The following is a 23286-nucleotide window of genomic DNA, read 5'->3' on the forward strand; positions in this document are numbered from 1 at the left end:
AGTGTACAATTCCTATTGACTTTAATGAACTTTGTATCAGATACACTCAGCCAGATAAATTCAGAAGATTTCCCCCAAAACCCCACTGTTATTTTCCTTTTTCCATTTTTCATAAGGGGACCTTATCAAAATCTTTACCAAAATCCAAGTTACATCGACAGACCATTACTGTCTAACATTGTTAAAAAAAGACTCCAAAAAGGTTAGAAATGTTTTATATCCTTATTGTGAATCTATGTTGATTTGACTACTCCCTCCCATACCCTTCCCAAAGATATTTACCTAAGTGGTGTACTATATCACTAGATTCAGTTTCCCTGGGATCAGTATGACTCATTTTGTCTAATTCCCAGGATAATCCATGGCACTTCATGCAAAAATATAGAAATGAGATTAGGAATGTCCCAATCTTTAAGAATACACCCTTTTAAAGAATTCATCCTTGTGGTACATCTTGCAGAATCACTATTATGAGATCAAACTTAATTGTACAGCAATCAGTTATCAATGAAATGTCTACACTGACCTCTGACATTAGCCCTTGTCTATTTTCCTTTTCTCCTTAATGCTTCCTATGCTGTACTGGTGCAGGAAAAAAACCCAATATTAGTCTATTTGATCACATAATTTAAGAAAAACCCAGTTTTGTCATGGAAAACCCTGCTCTTTTTCAACCTTTATCTTCCCCCCAATTTCTCCTTCCTACAACTAACTCACCACAGAAAATAAAGCACAGAGAAACAAACTAGTTATCACTGTAACAAGTACTAAATGATTGCTTCTTATAAGATGTTAATATCTTTTGTAGTAATTCTGAAGACCATGTAAAACTCTGGCTATTGCAAAATGTGTCAGCTCACTCACAAGGGTGTATTGCACAAAGAGCACATTACTGTGATGTGCACGGCCTACAGTTTATTTCTGGGCACAACTCAATGTGTTGGTTTTGATGTACAAACTCCTAAGTAATTTGGGACCTAGCTACTTTAAAGACTGCTTCCTTCTCTCTTTATGCCAGTAGCAGGAATCAGCTGAAGTGCCTGAACTCAGTCCCCTGGTTTAAACAGGAGGCTGCTGTCAACACACTATGAGGGGCCCTCCACTCTGGAACTCATTTTGCCCCTTGGTCTGACAGAGTCTAAGACTTCAGACTTTCAAAGACACTGAAAGCCCTGTTTTCTTAGAAGTCAGAGAACAGTTAGGTTATGAAGTGTGATTTTGTTTGTTTTTGTTTAATTCTCCATGATTAAACTTGTGAGGAATAATCTCTTTTAATAATCTTTGCATTTCTAATTTACATATGCCTAGAGTAACTATTAGGTGAATCTTTCAAAAGTCCATTAAATACACAAATTGAGATATGCTCTACACCAAGTACATACAAATCCAATATAAAAATGTAAGAATATTTCCATATATTCTAATCAGCCTTGAATTGGTTTTGTTTTGAAGTAGTTTTTGTGTAGGTGGTCCCAAACATTTACATTTTGTTTTGTACAATCTGCAGCCATGGCATACATATGCTTATGTTTATGTATAGAACCTATAAAACAGCCTTTAAAAGAAATTTGATATTAAGACCATTTTTAAAAGTGCTTTTATATTCTGAAAAACAACCAACACCTTTGCAGACACTGTATGATCAAAGTAATTGGAGAAACTGCCTTCCCCGGGCCTCAATATTCTTTTGCAACTTGTTTACAGAGTCCTAAAGTTTGTTACTTCTTTTGAAGCTGAACTTTTTCTAGTTCACCAAAACAGCTTTCAAAATAGGTATGGCAATTTCAAACAGAAAAATGGCACAGATTCTCTTCACGGTCAACATTCTTCCTTAAGTTTGCAACTCATTTAAAACAGTCTATTTCCTCAAAGCTTCTGAAGTTGCATTGCTTGTTTTCTATATGAATTAGTTAACAAAGGAATTTAGATGCAATACTTAAGGGTTAAATCTCAGCCTATTACAACAATGTACCAACAGCTGTATATTCTGTTGCAATAACTCCAATTTGCAAAACTACTTTATACATTTACTTATTGATACACTGGCTACTAGTAACACATTCAAACTACTGAAACAATTTCACCAATATATAAAGCCACATAAGTAATCAGCAAAAAAGTTTTAAAAGCAAGCATACCTATTTAATAGCTTGACATGCTGATCAACATGCCCTGACCCCTGCTCTCCTCCAAACCAACTTCCGGGAAAACAAACCCACCTCACTATAGAAGTTTATCAGTAACAGGATTATATAGGACTAGAGCAGATTGAAACTTTGAAAAAAAGTTTTTTTTAAAGAAACAAGTTTTCTAAGCATTATTAATTTTGCAGCCTGCAAATTATCAAGTACATTTTCAGCACTACACAAATATGTAAATAATACTTCTCAACTAAACAGAGTTAGGTAACAATAACTTTAAAACTCCTTTGGGTTAGAATTATCAACATTTTCTTCATCCATATGCAGAATACAATACTTAAAAGTAAAGAATGATTAAAAATGGGCAACCAAAAACGGATTTAACAAACATTTAAGGAAATATGGACAAGTCACAAGCTCTAAACCCTGTATTTCCCTCATACACACCCCAAATCACTTACAAATATCCTATGATGTCATGCAACATGTACTGGCTTCTGGCTAAACTGGTTTAACTGCTGCAGTTTGGATGCACTACATAGATTTACTTTGTGATAAGTTTTCTGTAGCTATGAAACTGATTTAGCGAAGCCAGACTCAAAGACTATCTCTGTTTCAAATATGTACATGGTTACAGTGCTTTTACACAGATAATTTCAGTTACATTAGGATAGTTTCCTAGGGAGATTTTATTCCTATTCTGGATATGGAGGATTCACACACACTTAACTGGGAAGAGGGGATGGAAAAGGTAAATCTGAGTTTTTTAAAATGTCCTCCTTCACCCTTTAAAATTAAACTATTCACTTCTTTTAGTCTTCCATCTGCCTTCCGAGATTTTGCACATTTTATTTCTCATCCCACAATGTCTTAGTTTCTCTCTTTTTCCTTCCCTGGAGGATTCCTGAATCCAACTCTCTCCCATTTTACTGCCCAGGTGCTGAGGTCCTATATCCATCCTCTGGGAGAAGCCCTTGGATATACTTCCCTCGGATGGCATGAAATGGTCATCTGAGAGTGATACGACACACATACTCCTTTCCCGGGGCCAAGTACATTGCCTCAAGAAGGGCCCTAAACATTGCTGTTGAGGGGAACAACGGACTAAGCTGGGTTCTTTACCGGATGCACTGCCATTAAGCCTCCAAACTAATTTCACTTTATAGTCTGCTCCCTTCCATCATTTATATCCCATCTCATTCAACCATCCCCCATCTCAGAGAAAAATGTCAAAAGGGGTGGAGGGGGGAGACAGAACACCACTTGGATATGTAAGATACCCATGTTTGCAAGCTAAATTTAACGTCCATAAACTCAGAGAAGTAGATCAAGTTTATAACCTGAGTTTATCACTACCAAGATGGGAGTAGTCTGAAAGATAGTGGGGGAGGGGACACAAAAAGAGGGGAATCTTGAACTCTTTTAAATTAAAGGGCAGAGCTGATGAGCCTCAAAAACAGTTTCACCCAGTCCTCTCCATCCATAAAAATAATGGTATTATGTGGGATTCCAAAAGAAATTATTCTTGGGCTTCAACAGAGACAAGGACCACCACACAGATTAAAAAATAATTCAATGATATTTTCACTATAATCTGTATTTCACAAAGTATATTTTCTGATGTGGAATGAACACTACATTAAAGTATCTTGTGGCACCTTATAGACTAACAGACGTTTTGGAGCATGAGCTTTCGTGGGTGAATACCCACTTCGTCGGATGCATGTTGTGGAGATCTCCACAACATGCATCCGACGAAGTGGGTATTCACCCACGAAAGCTCATGCTCCAAAACGTCTGTTAGTCTATAAGGTGCCACAGGACTCTTTGCTGCTTTTACAGATCCAGACTAAGACGGCTACCCCTCTGATACATTAAGTATCTATATAGATATTCAATTGTGAGTAGTTGAGGTCACTCATGAGGTCAAAAAAGTTAAAGGGAGGTAAACATTAGAAAGATATGTAAGAAAAATAAAATGTGATATAACTTTGAAAAAAGCAAGCTAACCCATGGAAAAAAACATAAAAAATACAGTTTATAAAAGAAACCTGCTAAGAAATACTGTAGAAATCAAGGTATGATAGTTACCATTGCAAGTTCATGTCTAACTTGCTGGTGGTATACTGGGAAAAGTGCAATTTTAGGTTTCATATGCAGATGCAACTTTTCACAGTAAGTTTTTCCTTCCCTGCTCTTTCTAAATGACTTTGGTGTGAACTCACATGGAATACTAGATTCAGTTTGGGGCACTTCAAAACAGACAAATATGAAAAAGTTCAGAGAAAAGCAACAAAAAATTACCAGGAAGTTAGAGAAATTGACATATTAGGAAAAATTAAAAGTGGTCAATTGGAACTGACTAAACAGGATTAAGGAGGGTACCATAATCTACAATTGTATAAAGGATGTTAACCCCAAAGAGAGAAATTTAATTTCTATGACATGCAAGAGTATAACTAGGGGTAATGGGCAGAAATTAATAAAAGGAAATGTAAATTATATTAGGAACACCTTCTAGATCAATTAGACTATGAAATAGTCTCTTAAGGGAAGTGGTGAAAGCACTGTATGGATTATATATAAGCACCAAAGTGCTTTGAGTATGCATAGATCTTAATACAATTTACCTTGGAAGCAAGTTATATAGGAGTTACATCAAGACCCCAGATTTCCCTTTGTTATATGATTTTACAAAACTTTCCTAGAATTTAGTATAGCAAGTCTCATTTGGAGTGCAACTGAAAAGCACAGTTTTTTTTAAATGACAAGCCAAGCTGCATATACTACACAAACACTATTTGGTACACAGAAAAGGTCAACATTTAATGAACGGCATTATTTTTACCTTTCCATACAATTCCTATATTTAAAATGTATAATTCAGCAAGGAACTATATTGTATCACAATAAATAGCTAAAAATGTCAACCACCATACGCGTCAAGAATGTGTATAATGAAGCCAACTCATAATACTACATTATTCTGTTCAATATAATATGGCAAATAAGTTAGATTGCATACCATATGGCCCCATAAATTCTTACTCCTTATCAAGGCCTGTTGCTGCCACTTCTATACCTGCTGACTAAATTATACCTCTTTCCTACCTAAAATGTAAAAAAAGTCTTGTCTTAGTATTTCTTTTTACAATCTGATCTTCCGGAATGTCTACTGTTTCTGATATTTACACTTTATGGCCTACAAGATGTTCAAGGAAGAGAACCAAGTCAACTGGATCACAAAAGCAAAAGAAAGAAAGAAACAGGGACAGGTATCCACAAAATGTCACATTCAAACTGGCAGAACTTAATTCTACTGATTCAATAGTTGTGTTTGTAATTCTGCTCATTTGAAACTGTCCAGTGTAGCTGCACAGAAAATAAGTGAGCAGGCTTCACATAATTCAAAAGTCAAGATGTGCACTCAGTTTTCCATCATACATTCTTCACATACCTCCTAAATCTAATCTGATCTCTCAATGGAGAATGGCATTTAACATGCATAAAAGAGTGTAATATTTGAGAACTGTTTTATTAAATAATTTCTCAATTTCTAAAGACAATTTATCTCTCCTCAAGAAAGTATCTACATCCACATATTAGAAAGTTGAACACAGTTCTCTACTGTAAAATAAGGGAACACATATAAGCAATTACATGTCTTTCAGTAGAAAGGGAACAAGAGTCTAGACTAAATGATCTAGTGCACCTAAACTAATTTCTCATGAAAATCAAACACTCCAAAAAGGTATAGAGTCTATCTAAACACATGCGTCTGACGAAGTGGGTATTCACCCACGAAAGCTTATGCTCCAATACATCTGTTAGTCTATAAGGTACCACAGGACTCTTTGTTGCTTTTTATCTAAACTCTGTTAAGCTTTCCATTAGTGCAAATAAACTCTCAAACAGATTAGTATGCCCTATGATCATTCTGAACCATTAGTGTGAATTTTACCAGCCTATGAGGGCTTGAATAGATTTCTGGAATACTGCTGCACTGAGATCAAGCCCAGAGAAATCAGAGAACCATTAAGCACTGTCAATACTCTAAAGGACTAGAAATGAATATTGGAAGCAAGGCTTATAGCTGGAGGCTATGGCACATTCTCCTGGAAAACTCATTATACCCAAAACATTATGTTTATGCATACATACAAATAGGTATGAACAGGTATTTTTTTTAAACCAATTCACCTCATATGTGTCTCTCTTGAGGTTACAATGAAAAAAATCGAATCCATGTATAGCAACTTGGGGACAGGTTTTGAGGTTCTTTTTAAACAATGCCAGTCATTGAAATAACACATGATGTGCTTCATCTATCATATTGTGCACTAAAGTCTTAGGTTTTAAAAAAGAAGGGTTTCACAGAATGCCCTTCTCATCATGAAATATAGTGAGTAGTGACTACGACCAACTTTCAGTAAAATAGCTTTATTAATCATAGTACCAATCCATGATTGGTTGTAGAAAATTCTAAATTTGCTAAAACAATTGTTGCATATTTCACAACTAAATTGGCTGTTGATGGTGACTGTTCTTGTTGATTTGAATACCTGCATTCATGATTGACACCTTTTAAGCAATACTGAGGTGAATTCATATTTTTGATCAGCAAGACAAAAATCCATTAATATACACAATAGTGGAGGGTAGTTATGGCTGGAATTCATTATTTGTTTCTGATAAGGTATTTACACATTTCCTACAGTAGAAACACGTCAGATTAAAAGATTCATACCTTAGATTAAAAAAAATGCCAAGATTAATAAAAAGTACAGCTGACTTTATCCCAAACAGAACCATTAGAGGGTACTCGTCTGGGATAAAGAGCAAGACTGGAAATGTAGTAACCTCCCCCTCCAAAATACTCTCCTGAGCAATGGCATGACTGTGCAGGATCAGGGTCCCATGAATACGTAAGAGCTACACATGGCCACAGAACCCCGTGCTAGGCCCCATCCTGATGCATTTTCTGTAAATAAACCTCAGATCAGTGCCCCAATTAAAAATGGCGAGCATCTCGCGTGGCAGGCTGTGTGCAGATACAATGGAAGGGCTGCAAGGCAAAACCCTGCCGCGCGGCTCTAGAGTCAACAACACAGAAGAGAGGGGCGGGCAGGCGGCTGCAGAAATACAGGGGCCGGATCCACTTGGGGGAAAACAGACCTGGGAAAGGCACTACTAAGGTCTACCCTGAGAAAGCAACCCGTAAAACCATCCATCGCTAGGCCCCATGACCCACCGTTCATCGCTCACCTACTGGGAAAATAATCAACAGAGAAAAAAACAAACCTTCCCACCACCCGCCCCCATGCCTGCTCCAGCAGCACATTCAGGAGTCACAGCGGCAACGCTACTAGGAACCCCTCCCTTGCCTACCCTCCCATACACAGTTGAATTCCTTGAACCAGCCCCCTCCTTCCACCCCCAAAAATAATCTTTCTCCTAGTCGTAAAGCTTCCACTTTAGGGTCACGCACCTCCGGGAGCACAGCCCCCTTTCCACCCGAATCCCCAGCCCCTCCTCTGCAGACAGCGAACCCCACTATCTACACTCAGCCGAGGTTTTACTGGAGAGCCCACCTGCCCCATTTAATGGGCCCTTGGACCTCCACACGCTCCCATCCACACAGGGTGAGAGTGCTAAACATCCCTTCTCACCCAACAAAATCACCCTGCCACTATTAAACCCCATTTCCAGAGCACAGACCAGCCCGGGTGTCACTGCAGCCCACCAAATCAAACCCTTCACTTCAGCCAGGAAAACCCTGCCCTCAGAAGAGTGAACCCCCTTTTCGAGATGCCCCGGTCCCCGCCCCCAGCCAGACGTCAGCCACGAACCCCGATCTCTCCCCCTTGAATTAAGATATTGGTTTAAGGGTCGCACCCTACAATCGGACCCCTCCAGTGTATCTCAGCCCCAGGCACACAGACGCTCGACCCTTCCCAGCCATACTTTCCAAACCCTAAACTTTCCCCAATTCTCCCCTTCCCTAGCGAACTACGGGTAACACCCCACCCCGCCCAAGGGGAGCCCCTATTCCCAGGTCTCTCCCCGGCCCAGCCCCAGGCCAGGCCATCAGCACTGCTCCATTCCCAGCGGCCCCGGGGGCCTGCGGTTGCTCCGGTTAGGGGGGTGGGTTGTGGGGAAGAAGAGGGGACCGGAGACGGGTAAGGGGGCGTGTTACGTAGGGAAGAAGCCTGGAGCGGATTGCTGGGAACCAAAGAGTTTGGAGCTGCTCTGGGGGGCCAGTAAGTTAAGGGAATAGGGGACGAGTCAGGGTCTCCGGGCGCCTTCAGGGGAGCCAGGGCCGCCTGCGGTGCCTGCTCCAGCCGCTCTTTACCTTCCATCTCCATGTCCTCGGGCTCGCTCAGCTGCTGCTCCCCGGGCTTCTGGTGCTGCTGCTGGTGGTGGTTCATGTCGGGCTGGGGCTGTGGCTCGGCGGCGGCCTGGGCCTTTCCTGCAGGGGGCTGCAGGCCTGTGTTGGGAGGGCAGGGGGCGGAGGGGCGGCAGGGCCTGGGTAGCGGCGGGGCCTGGGCACCAGCCTCGGCGGGCTGCGGCTGGGCTCCGGCGGACAGGGAGCGGGCGGCCGGAGGAGGCAGCGAGACGCGCACGTATTTGCTCGCTATTCGCCCAATCTCGGCGGCGGCACCCGGTCGGGGGAAGGGGGTGGGGAGGAGGGAACCGGCCGGGGGCGGCGGCTTCCTCGGGGGCCGGAAGATCAGGAGTTAGGGCCCGGCGCTTCCCCCTCCCCCGCCGGGTGTCCCTGCTGCGGTGAGAGTCGGGGAGGCGCCGCGAGCCCCCGGCTCCCCAGGAGGCCGCTCGCTCGAGGCTGGGGCCCTGCTCCCGGCCTGCAGGCCTCCCTGCTGCCTGCGCCCGGCTCGCTGCCGCTGCTGCTCCGCCGCCGCTGCCGCCGCCTCTGTGGGGAGCGTAGCAGGCGCCAGGGCTTCTCTCTGCCTCTCTCTGTCTCTCTCAAAATGGCTGCCGCGGTAGCGCCGTGAAATGTCACATCCGCATGGGGGGCAGCGGCGCTCAGCCAGCCGGGGAGGGGGAGCAGCGCCGGGCCGCCGCCGCCACAGGAGGCTGGAGCGGAGGGGAGGAGTTACAGGGGCCCTATCCGGATGGACGCGCTGCACCAGCCGCTTTCTCCCGGGGCCTCTGCCCGAGAGAGGCTGCTCTCAGCGGAGCCCTTTGCTAGGGACCTGCCTGCCGGTGAGCGGCCCCTCTCCTCCCAACAGCTACTGCCCGGCAGAGCCCGCTGCCCGCAGGAGCGGCCGCCGCCTCTCCAGCAGCTTGCTGGCCTCTGCCCGGCACCCTTCTCCTAGCCAGGGCCTGCCTTGGGGGAGACCCCGCTCCCGCCGAGGGCCTCCGCGAAGGCGCCCCCTTGCCCTGTAGACCAGTGGCTTGTGCCAGGGTTTCCGCCACTCGCCGGAAGGCCTCCTTGGCAGGATCTCCTCTGGGATTGCCCTGGGGATATGCGGCTCCCTCCCAAGGCCTCTGCAAAGAGCCCCTCTGCTCCGCGGCCCTTGTCAGAGAGACCACCTCCCTGGTAGGCACGGCCCTCACTCTGGCATGGGGGAGGACAGGGCCCGACCCAAAAAAGCTGCTCTATTAGATAGGAACAAATCTGGCTCTCCTCCCCTGTTTTGCCTTTACCTTCCAGAGAGAGAGAGAGAGAGATTGCTGAGCAATTGTCCAAGGCTCCTGCCAAGCCCTGGCCAACCCAACTCTGGGGTACTGCGAAATAAGGAGTTAGTTCATTGTCTGCATAACTCTGGAAATAGCCACGTTTTCCAAGTGTTTAAAAACATCCATAAGAGGCAGGTAAAAGGGGGTATGACTAGGAGTGACTGGTGGTATTAAATATCAGGGGGTAGCCGTTAGTCAGTATCCACAAAAACAAGGAGTCTGAATGGCACCTTAAAGACTAACAGAGTTATTTGGGCATAAGCTTTCGTGGGTAAAAAGTCAACACTGGTTCTCCACTTGTGAGGTAACTCCCTTCTCTTCATGTGTCAGTATATAATGGCTGCATCTGTGATTTTCACTCCATGCGTCTGAAGAAGTGGGTTTTTTACCCACGAAAGCTAATGCCCAAATAAATCTGTTAGTCTTTAAGGTGCCACCAGACTCTTTGTTGTTTTGGTGGTATTAAAGAGGGAAAGCTATGGGATGGTGAGATGAGAGATGCAGTTCTACAATCTGTCCTAAGGAAAGCACTTAAACCACCTAAAGCTGCTTTTACAGATCCAGACTCACACGGCTACCCCTCTGATACTTGATACCTAAAGCTAGGTTTCCCAAAGAGCTAGAAAATCTACTCTAGGGAAGTTAACAATTTTGTACTGGCAGGGTGTGGCCTGTTCCACTTCAAATACCTATTATTTATTGTTCCAATTTATAAAATGATGAGTGAATTTAAACTATCTTTTGGGGGCAAATCCAACTCCTTTATCTGTGCTGTGGAGGGCCCCTTCTCAGCAGAACTGGAGTTTGCTGTCTGTGAGTGGTGATTTGGATTTAGAGGACTGTGAGGAGTTGTCCACCCATGGAGCCCTGTCCTGTGCAGCAGCACTGCAGGGGTAGCAAGAGGAAGTACAGGTGTGTGGGCTGGGTGTGAGAGGACCGGGATGGGGCCAGAAGAACTGCTTTTATGTATATATTTCCTTGCAGAGCAAAGAGGAGATGCCTGAGGACCCACAGACACTACTCTAGCCATTGAGCTGTACTAGCCTCTGCGGAGCAGCTCAACAACCATAAAATAGCTTGGAATGAGCAAAGGGATCCTCACCTTCCCCCACCCCACCTTACACAACCATGCCCTGTACATCTACTTCTTTAAGTACATCAGAAACAGGAGGCTGCCAAACAATCAGTGGGGCCACTGGATGATCATGGTGCTAAAAGAGCTCTCAAAGACGACAAGGCAGTTGCAGAGAAGCTAAATGAATTTTTTGCATTGGTCTGTACTGCAGAGGATGCGAGGGAGATTCCCCACCTGAGCCATTCTTCTTAGGTAACATATTTGAGGAACTGTCCCAGATTGAGGTCTCCATAGAGGTGGGTTTTGAACAAATTGATAAATTAAACAGTAATACGTTACCAGGACCAGATAGTATTCATCCAAGAGCTCTGAAGGAACTCAGATATGAAATTTCAAAACTACTAACTGTGGCATGTAACTTATCACTTAAATCAGCTTCTGTGTCTGATGACTGGAGGATAGCTAATGTATTGATGATTTTTAAAAAAGACTCCAGAAGTGATCAGAGCAATTATAGGCCAATAAGCCTACCTTCACTACCAGGAAAATTGGTTGAAACTATAGTAAATAACAGAATTATCAGACATATCAATTAATATATGTTGGGGAGGCATCAACTCAATATTTGTAAAGGAAAATCATGCCTCACTAATTTATTAGAATTCTTTGAGAGAGTCAGCAAGCATGTGGACAAGGGTGATCTAGTTGATTTAGTATATGTGGACTTACAGAAAGCCTTTGTCATGGTCCTACACCAATGGCTCTTAAGCAAAGTAAGTCATGGGATAAGAGGGAAGATCCTCTCATGGATCAGTAACTGGTTAAAAGATAGGAAACAAAGGGTAGGAATAAATGGTTAGTTTTCACCATGGAGAGAGGTAAATAGGGGGGTTCCCGTGAGGATCTGTACTAGGACCAGTGCTGTTTAACATATTCATAAATGATCTGGAAAAGGAGGTGAACAGTGAGGTGGCAAAATTTGAAGATGATGCAAAATTAATCAAAATAGTTAAGTCCAAAACTGATTGAGAAGAGTTATAAAGAGATGTCACAAAACTGGGCAACAAAATGACAGATGAAATACAATGCTGATAAATGCAAAGGAATGCACACTGGAAAACTTAATCCCAACTATACACATAAAATGATGGGGTCTAACTTTTCTGTTATCACTCAAGAAACAGATTTTGGAGTTGTGGATAATTCTCTGAAAACATCCACTCAGTGTGCAGCAATAACCAAAAAAGCTAACCAAATGTTGGGAATCATTAGGAAAGGGATAGATAGTAAGACAGAAAATATCATAATGCCACTATATAAATCCATGCTATGCCCACCATTTGAACAGTGCAAGCAGTTCTGGTCGCCTCATCTCAAAGAAGATATATTAGAATTGGAAAAGATACAGAGAAGGGAAACACAAATGATTAGAGGTATGGAACAGCTTCCATATGAGGAGAGATTAGAAAGACTAGGACTGTTCATCTTAGAAAATAGATGACTAATGGGGGATATGATAGTCTATAAAATCTTCAATGCTGTGGAGAAAGTGAATAGGAGAGTGTTATTTACCCCTTCACATCACACAAGAAGCAGGGTCACTCAATGAAAATAGGCAGCAGGTTTAAAACAAACAAAAGGAAGTACTTCTTCACACAATGCACAGTCAACTTGTGGATGCCTGGGAATGTTGTGAGGGCCAAAAATATAACTGAATTTTAAAAAGAATTAGATACGTTCATGGAGGATAGGTCCATTTATGGCTATTGGCTAAGATGGTCAGGGATGCAACTCCATGTTCTGGGTGTCCATAACCCCTGACTGGACTGGGGTTATGGAAGCTGGGACTGGATGACAGGGGATGGATCACTTGATAATTGCCCTGTTCTGTTCATTCTCTTTGAAGCATCTGGCAATGGCCACTGTTGAAAGACAGGATACTGGGCTAGACTTACCATTGGTCTGACCCAGTATGGCCATTCTTACTCAACACCCAACTTTGCTCCTCTAGCTGGACTTGAGTTCAAGATTTGAGGTTTAGTGCTTCATACAGTTTTAAAACCAATAGTTAAACTATTTGCCAGTTGACTTTGTCCAGAAATAGATTCCAACTCTCCCTGTCACCCCTCCCACTTACCCCAAAACATCAATTAAGAGAAAAAATATTCTCAGATTTATCAGACTATCTACTCAGGTGAAAGCATACCCTAAAGGTCTACAAATCTGCACTCAGGCTCACTGGAAGAAGTTCTAGGTGGGAGTCCCTTTATCAGTCCTTAGTGTTTTAATCTGTTCCCAACTTTAATAGCTTACAGAAAGTCCTTCCTTACTGCTACCCTTCCCCATCCCCACCTCTGCTCCCCAGAAACCAAAGATAACCCTTCTCAATGACTTCCAGTCCCACCTACCAAATCTTTCACTAGCACAGGTTTTTAACACCTTCATTCCTCCATCAGTGATTCCCAATACAAGACACACAATTTTCTTATACTCATGTGGTTGGATGGCTATCTGCTACTGCCTAATTCCTCAGTCACTGAGATCAGGGTAGTAGGCAAGGTCCAAAAGAAAGGAAAAACAACCCACCATAATAAAAAGACAATCAACTTCTCATAATGTCAACCCTCAATCCCTTATTAAGGACACTGGTATTAAAAAATATCCCATCACATATGTTAGCTTCTCTGGATTTGAGCTGTTTTAAGGTAACCACTGTTCTCAGAAGCTAAGCACTTGAACCAAAATGCCTTTCCTCCTTCTGCAAAGAAGTCTGGAGGGGACACCCACTTAATTTCTGAAAGTCTTAGATGAAAAGGGGAGAGCTCAGAAAGCTGACATTTTACTATGACATTTTACATTTTCATTAGATGTTACCATCTCTCATAGTTTTACACAAGCAGAAGAAATGCAAAATAGACCTATAGAAAACTTTGTGGGAGATATGGGGCAAAGGGCAGGAATTTTCCTGTTAAATGGGAAGTGGCTACTCTATATCACTAGTTTAATAAGATGGAATATCACAGTTATGCCATCCACCCATAGAGACTCATCTTAATTTAAAATGAGTTGTTTCTTTAGGGAATTATAGTTTACAGATTCAAAGTGCAATGTAGACTAAAACATACTATACTTTTATGAAAAATCTAAATGAAAACAGGCCCTTTATATTTTATAAATATATCTATGGACAGCCAATCTATAAGAAAGACATTTTAATACTGATGTCTAGAAGGAGGTAAATTCAAAGCGATTGTATATAATCATCTCAAATGCTTTTATGAAATAATTACACAGCAAGGAATTTTTTGGTACCATTTCACAATACCCAGTGATTAAAGTGTTTTACTTTTTTCTACACAAGGAGTACAAATCATAATAAACTGACTAGGCTAACCTGAAGTCCACAGTTCAACATATACAAATCCATCTTGTCCACCTCAGGTCCATTCAAAACAATACTGCCAATATACGTTTTCCTAACTCATTGTTCTGACCATGCCAACCCCATAGGAGTCCCTCCACTAGTTCCCCCTTCTTCAACACGTCAAATAAAAGCTCTCAGCCTTACTTTTAACAACATACACAATACAGCCCATTCTTATTTGGCTACTCTTATATTTTATTTATCTCTATCTCCCCTCGCATTCTGCTCCACATTTTCCCCACCAATGATGCTAGCCTGGATTGCCTGTTTCTCCACTTCTCCTGCAAGCACCTTTGCGTTTTCTTCCACACTGCCACGTCTTCATGGAACACTCTCCCCAAACTAACTCATAAGGCCACTACCTTGTACTCCTGCAAATCCCTCCTCAAGACTCCCTTCTACTGTGATACTTGTGGTAAATTGCTTACTGAATGTGGCTAGGCAAACAGCCAGCAGGGATTTCTGATATTACCAAAAAAAAACCAAAAAAAGTAAAAATCTTTAATGGTGGAAATTGTGCCTCTAGTTAGTCTATGTAATCATATGTTCCTATTGCTGCTATCCTTGTCTTTCCTCCTTCACGCCTTCCTTTTGTTTTTTATACTCACTTACTGCAACTTGTTTTGACTTAGACCCCTATCTTGCCAGTTGATCAATAAAATTTCCCTCTTGCAGGCCCTTATGCCCATACAAATCGTCACTGAAATCAGTGGGGTTCAGGAGTTCATCCTCCTGGATCAGTTGGCAGGATCAGGAACTTAGATTGTTAGTGCTTTAGGTCCAGGAATGTCTCTTACTGTGTGTTTGTGTAGGACGATAGGGCTCTTGTCCCAAATGAGGCCTCTCAGCACTACCATAATACAAAATAATGCCGGATCTTAAAGGGACACTGTCAACTTGAAATTAGTTAATTTCAAAGGAAGTAACTTCATTTTGGTGAGGTGACCTGCCCCTAAGACTCTGAAATTACACCGCTGCCTCGATATAACGCCACCCGATATAAAGCAAATTTGGATATAACGCAGTAAAGCAGTGCTCCGGGGAGGGTTGTGGGGGGGGGGGGGCTGCGCACTCTGGTGGATCAAAGCAAGTTCAGTATAACACGGTTTTACCTATAAAGCAGTAAGATTTTTTGGCTCCCAAGGACAGCGTTGTATCGAGGTAGAGGTGTATATTTAAAATTGTTTTTCTCACTGTATAAAGGATCCTCACAAACTGAGGAGTATGAATGTGCATAGGAAGGGAGACAGCTAAAGGTAAAAGCCAGTCCAAGCTGTACAGTCAGCCTGACCCTGGCTTCTGTAGAAGAGCCTGGGACAGATCCCCACTTCTTCTTGTATTCCTAGCCCAATATCTTGTTCCTGCAGACAGAGCCAACTACACTCTTAGCCCCAGCTTCTCCATCTAGCTCCCACGGAGTAATCCAGACCAAGAACAAGGATCCCCTGTTTCCATTGAGGGGCAGAGTTTACCACTGACCTTCTGGCCCCCATTCCTGTCTGGTGCCTGCAGTAGGATCCCCATTGCCTTCCAGGCCTGGCTTGTGTTGGCTCCCACAGCGGAAGCTGAAATAGGAGCAGGAGATGCTGCTGCTTACCTGGCCCAACTCCTGCAAAGGATCCAAATTGCTTCCTAGGCTGCTCCACTCACTGTCCTAGCTCCAGCAGGGGATCCCTTCCAGCCACCTGCTGCCTTGTGTAAGACTGCTGTTTTCTCCTTATCCTGCAAGAGAGAGCTGTGTCCTGTATGTAGCCATGTATATTGAGGGAATTTACACTGGTGTAATTACATCAAGATAGTTATGCCAGCACAAACCACTAATGGACATGCTCTGCACCAGGAAAAGCAGGACCTACCCTGTTGCTGTTTAGTTTGTTGTATTACTGGATTAAGGTGTACCAGTGTCCCTTTAAGAGGTTTGCACTGGTGTAACTATATCAATATATTACATCAGTACATATTTCCTTAATATAGGCAGAGCCTGAGTGGGTGGGAAGTGGCCTTCCTGTCTCAGGCCAGCTGCTCCTGGCCTTTTGCAGCTCTGCTTCTTCCTCCCTAACTAGCTCTTGTCTCTTGGCTTCTCCCTGGACCTGACTGCAGGATGCCAATCACCCAGCCAGGTGCTTTTTCTTTCACTTGCTCCTGGGTGCTTCTGGGGGGCACAGATTTGCAACACCTCTTCCTGCGGCTGGCAGGTGTGTCGCAGTCTCATTTTGGGGTTCATGGTGTGATAAAGATGTTTCCCTGCATGCTCTACCAGATCTCTGCTGCTCCCTGTCTTGCAGTTGGGTCTGGGGAATGAAGGAGAATTCTCTTAGCCCCCTGCCAAGCATCTGGTACTCCCATGACCCATACAGGTGTTTGGGGAGCAAAGAAGGCAGCTTCTGCACTAGACTCTTATTGTGCCCTGGCTTTGTACAGACACCAGGGGAAGAGGAGACACCTTTTCTGACCTGAAAAGCGAAATAACAGAAGCTTTGGTTTTACTGGTGAAAACCCTCTTGCAGGGCCTAGGGAAGCATGTGCACGTGCTTCACGAGAATGATGTCATCCATCACAAGAGAGAGAAAATGCAATTAACCATACTGTGCTGTGAAACATATGAACATAAGAATGGCCATATTGGGTCACACCAATTGTCCATGTAGCCCAGTATCCTGTCTTCTGACAGTGGCCACTGCCAGATGCTTCAGAGAGAACGAACAGAACAGGGCAATTATCAAGTGATCCATCCCCTGTCATACATTTCCAGCATCTGGCAGTCAGAGACTAGGGACACCCAGAGCATGGGGTTGCATCCCTGACCATCTTGGCTAATAGCTATTGATGGAACAAATAAAAGTAAAAAATTAGAGAAATATTTGTCTGCTAACTTCCTTCAGTTGTAGTAATATTAGGCGTTAATTGTAAAAAAACCCAAAAAACCTGTAAGTACAAAATTTTCAGGGAACGGTTATTTCAAGTTGATGATGTCCCTTTATGGCAATATATTTTTAAAGAGCTATATGAAGCATTATCCATTAATATTTCTACATGGTGGATCAATTATATCTAAACGTTGCTGACAATTTAAAGATTTGGTTTATATGATTTCAAGTATATTTTTGACCATTTCTCCAAAGCCACAATTATAACACGTCTTTCCAAAGAAAGTCAAGATAAGACATTTTTATCTCCTTAGCTGGGATTTGTATTTCCCCACACAGAGTTGATCCACTTTAATTTTCCAATAAAAATGAGTCTCTTTTGCTAAAAATGGTATGTTTACATTTAAACTGCTAGGTGATGACCCAGTTGTTTGCCATCTTTGAAAAGTGAAATGATTTTTTCCTCATCCAGTTTTGCTGCAAACAGTAAATTGTGAAGTCAAGAGTTACAATGATATATATCCAAAGTAAAAAAGGAATGGAAGGAATGGTTCATCTTGTCTATACAAATCAGCTATGTTTCGTTGTGATAGGAGTAGCTTTTGCCAAGTGTAAAAGAGAAGGTAAAGTTGAAAAGTATCTAACAAATTAGATATATTAGGAATTGTCCTGTTTAAAGTGAATTTATTGTTAGTGAAAGATGCCAGACTGCCAGCACTGGAAATGGATCCCTCCTATCAACACAACACACATGGCCCTGCCAAAATGCCTCAACCTGCCAGTCTAATAATAACTAGATAAGCACTATGTATTAATAACTTCATTCAGAGACTCTCCAAGTGTTTGTATATTAGTTGATAATCTTCATAACTGCTCTGTAAGGGTAGTATTAAAATCTCCATTTTACCAGAGAGGTTAACTGACTTTTCCAAGGTCACATACTGATCCATTGTCTGAACCAGGATTGCAAGCTAAGATCTGTTCTTTAATCAGTAGAAGAATCTGTCTTTATCAGTATATTTCAGTGTCCAGACTTATTGTGTGACCTTGGGGAAGTGAACAGGGGCCTGATCTGATTGACTTCAATGGGCTTTGGATTGGACCTTGATTTCTCTGTTCCTCAGTTCTCTATCTGTAACAAGACTTTCACTGTCTTATCTATTTAGTGGCAAGGGATGGAACCATGGAACAAGGGCTGTCTCTTACCTTTTGTATATACACTGCCTAGCCCAATGGATTCCTGATCTCGACTGGGGTCTCTAGGCACTACTATAATATAAATAAGCACAAGCAACCAAGTTTAAGTGAAAATAAATCTGTGACACAATGTGACAAAAGCAGAGGGACTAACCATGCAAGTTATTCATCCATCCTGAACACATCCACCTTTTGCCTGGCTATGCAACACCTCCCCATATTGATGTTCAGTCTAATTTTTTCTGTTTACAAAACAAATGACTACCCGAGCATAAATATAAAACCTACAAGCGCAGTCTCTCCTAGTCCTATTTCCTCCACCTCTTACTCTATCCCCACCCTCTGGAATAATCAGAAGAACAACTTCATCTCCTCCAATCCCTTCATTCACTTATTCTCTCTCCATTCAATCATGCCACTCATTCATCATTACCTTTTCTCCACAAATGACACATACTCTCTCTGTTTTTCACTTACCCTCGTGATTTACCCCAGATTGCAAAAACAAGGCTGAGGGAGCACAAACATAGGTTGTATTATGGGCTCCACCAAAGTGACATCTGTTGTATTAGTTTAATCTCTCAGACATTAAGCAGTAGATTTTACTTATTTTAAACTAGGTATTTAGAATGTCAGTGTTCAATACAATGTTAGGACCTGATCCCACAATCTGATCTGCACAGGGGAGCCTACTGAAGTCAAAAAGGGGGAGGGGAGTTGTCTGCCTGGATGGAGCAGATAGCAGAATCAGGGCCTTATTTTTGTAGACCTTCATTCACCATGCAGTTTTAGCCCCAAAGCCTTAATGGGGCTTAATACTACTAGTTAGTTGGAGAGTATTATAGCTTTCACTGGCAGTCAATGCTGAAGTTAACGGTGATTCTGCTGGACATGGCAGAGAAGAGCTACTGGATGATGAATAAGTTAAAACAAGTCAGTCCAATTGCAAAAGGAGAGAAAATTGAAAGATTAATTTGGAGAAAATATGTTTGTGATCTTTTAATTTAATTTTGTGATGAACAGAAAAAAAGGCTCAGAAGGCACGGGTTATTTTTCTCTTTCAAATAAAGGCCTCGATCGTGGAGGGAGATCTGTGCAGGCAGGCCCTTGCGCCCACGTGGAGTCCAACTGAAGTCAGCGAGGCTCTGTATGGGCACTGAGATCTGACTGCATGAAGGCAACTGAAGGATTAGCACCAGCCTTTCTCCTCCTGTTAGTATTTTAGGAATATCTGAATTATGACGACTTGTTGCCCCTGTTTTTGCTGGAGGAGAGGACCAGACAATTGGAATGGGAATGTTCTTAGCCATCAGCTGCACATGTGGAAGACATTGAATCTTTCACAAATAGAGTTTTTATACTAGGTGTTTGTTAGGAGCTTGAGTTAAATGGGTGTTGGGAGAAACAACCTGACTAAAAATTTCTGCCTTCAATTGTTCCAGTTTCAAACTCTTGTAGCATCATACTCCCACCAGTTCTCTTGTTTCCGTGTGTCCTCCAGTAAAATTAGAGAGGTCAAAATGGTTCTTTTGTAAAGGGAGAAAAAAAATTGAAACCAACATTTTAAAATGTCTTCAGCCCTTCTTTATAAACTAACAAAACAAGGCACAATCTTTTTCTTCTCTGGAGAACACCTTTAAGAGAGATATAAAAGTGAGGAAAAGATTTCTCCAGATATCTGAAAATAGATGAAGAATGAATGCAAACTGCAGGAATGCTGCTCCAGGATGCAGGAACAGCAGAGGAGAAGGTTCTCATACCACCAGTGCTAAGACTGTGCTGTGGGCAGAGAGGAGGCAGATACCAGATGAGCAGAAAAAGCTGGGAAGAGAGCAGAGAGATTAACATCTGGGTGGCAGCCTTAGGCAAGTTTACTGAGGGATTTAAAAATGATGGAAGTGATTTTGAACTGGGATTCTGAAATGAAAGTGGATCCAGCTGAGGTGTCTCAGGATGGGAGTGCTCTCTACATATGAGAAGCATTCTACACATGGTGGAGTCTGGAATGCTGGGGTTGGGGGAACCACTGAGAAAAAGTTGCAATAGACAGGATGAGGGGAGATGAAAGCATGAATGAAATTTCAGCAGAGGGGAAGTCAAAAGTAGCTATTGCAACTTCACTGCACTTATTTATTTTCAGTATTTAATCATGAATATTATATTGAATGCAATTTATTGAGCACACAATTCATTTTTTTATTATTTGAGTAAGAATATTAAAAATCCAATTATTGCTAATAGCACAGCTTAAAGTAAACCGCCAGAACCATTATTTCAGAAAGTCTGCTTTCTAAGGGGCCCAATCCTGCTTGAAATGAGTATCAAAGCTCCCACTGACTTTAGTGAAAGATCGGTCCCCTTCAATCTTAAGAGGCTGGATTTTGGGCTGCATTTGCTTGTTTGTGCAGAAACTGAGCCCACTAAGTTCTTTTGGAAAATATGAACAAAAATCTGTATGACCATATTTGAGATACTGTATCAAACAAACAAAAAACGGGGTGTGTGAAAGCGGGGGTGTTTCCAGCTCAATTTTTCAGATGCCCCATATTTGGATCACTCAAAAATTGCTTATTCTCTAACGGCTGAGATTCTCAAAAGTATTTAAGTATCTAAGTCCCACTGAAATTAATGGGAATTAGGTACCTAAATAGCTTTGAGAAGTCAGGCCTCTGCCAGGTATAAATGCCAGGTATAAATGCCTTCTTCCTGATATCACAATCAGTTCCTTCTTGTCTGCAATTGGCAAAGGAGCTTCCTGCAGGATGAGTACAGCTGTGCTAATATTTGAGGCTGTTGCCTTGAGCAATTCCTTGCATGTTGGAACCTGCTTTGATACTTGATTTTCCTAGTCTCTGTGGAGACCTCTTTAGAACTTTGTCACAGATGAGCTGTTAGTGCTCACCACCCTTTTGTGCCTCAATGTTTTCAGTGCCTTGGTACTTACAAGGTGCTTTGCTTTGGTGTTTTGGTGCTCCAGCACCTGCAGGATGTTAGCCGTGTAGAATGGCCTCACCACCGAAATGCCACACTGTGACCATCCAGTCTGAGGGCTGTGCCAAAATGTTGGCTCTTTGGGAAGGAAGTGAGGCTCTACTTCATGATAATGCTTTCAAGCTAAGTGGCTTCAAAGGCTCTCAGTCCCCTTCTACAGAGGACCTCAGCACCAGAAGCCAAAGGGCCATACGCTATCTTTCAACAAAAGACAAGAGGTTGTTGAAATGATCCAACGCACTTAGCCAGCCTGGCAGGACCTCTATATCAAAGGCAGAACCTTTTGCCCCACTGGGTTCTGGTCACTTGGACACAAGACTGCTGAGCATCATTTGGCTGGGCTTCAAGTTTAGAAGGCCTTACAAGTCCAAATGGAAAGGGACTAAGGCATGATGCAAGCACCTCCAAGCAGGCCCCTTTACCTGACCTGCACAAAACCTCCTTGACTATTTATTTTACCTGTCTGAGACTAAAACGTAAAGAATAATTCCATCCAAGTACATTTGACAACCATTTTGACCTATCATGGATTAGTGTAATATAGACCATGGGCTCTGTACCACTACGTCAGGTTCATGTGGGGCTGGATGTTTTTGAAGTTTCCTACTAAAAAGCTTTCTGTCAAGACATATTCCTGTGGCCTGAAGTTGATAAAAGCCCCTGTTGAACCATTCGTTTTCCTGTAAGCTTAAGTTTCTATCTTGGAAGGTCGTTTTCCTGATGGTAGTGACTTCAGCTCACAGCAGAGGTGAAAGTAAGCGGGTACGGGCCAGTACGGAGGACCGGTAAGAAAAGGAGACTGGCTGAGGGAGGGAGAAGCCTGCCCCCTGCATAAGAATAGTTTAAACTCAGCTGTTCCCTGAGTGGTTCAGCCCTCAGGGTTAGGAGTGGTTTCTGGCATCCTTGTTAATTTCACTCACAGTAGCTGCGGGGGAGTGGGGAGGGTGTGTTTGATCGTGGCAGGGGCAGTCCTTGTCTGCCCCCGGGATGAGGGGATCCTGTCTCCAATAATATACACAACAAACATAGGTGGCGAGTTCTATGGGCCCGTGGGGCCCAGGCCCCACCAATAATCCCGAGGGTGCGCCCAGCTCCACCAATGTTTGGGCCCCAGGCCCTGTGCTCCGGGGGTCCCCGCGCCAGCAATGTAGGCGCTCTGACCTCAGCAGCAGCTCTCCCCAGCCCCGGAGAGGCTCCGGGTCTGACTGGGCTCACAGCCCATTGGCCGGGAACCCCAGCCAATGGGAGCTGCCGGGGGCGGTGCCGGAGCTGCCTGGCCGCGCCTCCACAGCAGGGAGCGGGAGGGAGCCACAGGCAGCGGCTCTCAACGCTGGGTAGAGCAGCAGCAAGGTCTGTCGCTGTCAGACAGACACAGCCGGTGAGCTCTGGGGGCAGCCAGACACACACACACACAGCTTGGGGGTGGGGGCTGTGGGACAGACACACACACGGACACAGTCAGGGGGTTGTGGGACAGACAGACAGCCAGGGATGGTGGAGACAGACACACACAAGGACACAGCTGGGGGTTGTGGGCAGGGCCAGCTCTAGGTTTTTTGCTGTTCCCCTTCCCAGCCCTGGGCTCCCCCCGTACCCTCCTGCTACCCCAGTCCTGGGCTCTCCCCCCACCCACACACACCCCCTGCCGCCCCAGCGCTGGGCTTCCCCCTTTCCTCCCCACCAGTGCCCTCCCCCCCACCCCACTGCTGCCCCAGCCCTGGGCTCCCCCCACCAATGCCCCCCCCACACCTCCTGCTGCCCCAGCCCTGGGTCACTGGTAACTCGCTCCCAGGGCGGGTCATTCAGCCGGAATTTTGGATGTGCACAAAACACAGACAGGATTGGTTTAAACTCATTCGTTTTCCTGTAAAAGCTTAAGTTTCTATCTTGGAA

At 43.5% G+C, this 23286-nt stretch overlaps 1 protein-coding gene across 7 annotated transcripts in view; it reads right to left on the minus strand.

Moving 5' to 3' along the window:
• The window catches only part of USP7 (ubiquitin specific peptidase 7), a 145284-nt gene that overhangs the window by 102851 nt on the left and 19147 nt on the right, over nt 1-23286 (minus strand). For 2 of the 7 annotated variants that reach the window (XM_039491151.1, XM_039491149.1), the window contains exon 4: nt 18412-18474. The exons of 1 other annotated variant lie outside the window; for it this stretch is intronic. In XM_039491151.1, the coding sequence (XP_039347085.1) occupies nt 18412-18474 (63 nt within the window). Of the gene's footprint in view, nt 1-8493; nt 9282-15935; nt 16074-18411; nt 18475-23286 lie in introns of those variants that run through there. 4 more of the 7 variants (XM_039491157.1, XM_039491154.1, XM_039491155.1 and 1 more) reach the window with 4 other exon arrangements.

The sequence above is a fragment of the Mauremys reevesii genome, linkage group 10 (genome assembly GCF_016161935.1).
Source record: "Mauremys reevesii isolate NIE-2019 linkage group 10, ASM1616193v1, whole genome shotgun sequence".
NCBI lineage: Eukaryota > Metazoa > Chordata > Testudines > Geoemydidae > Mauremys > Mauremys reevesii.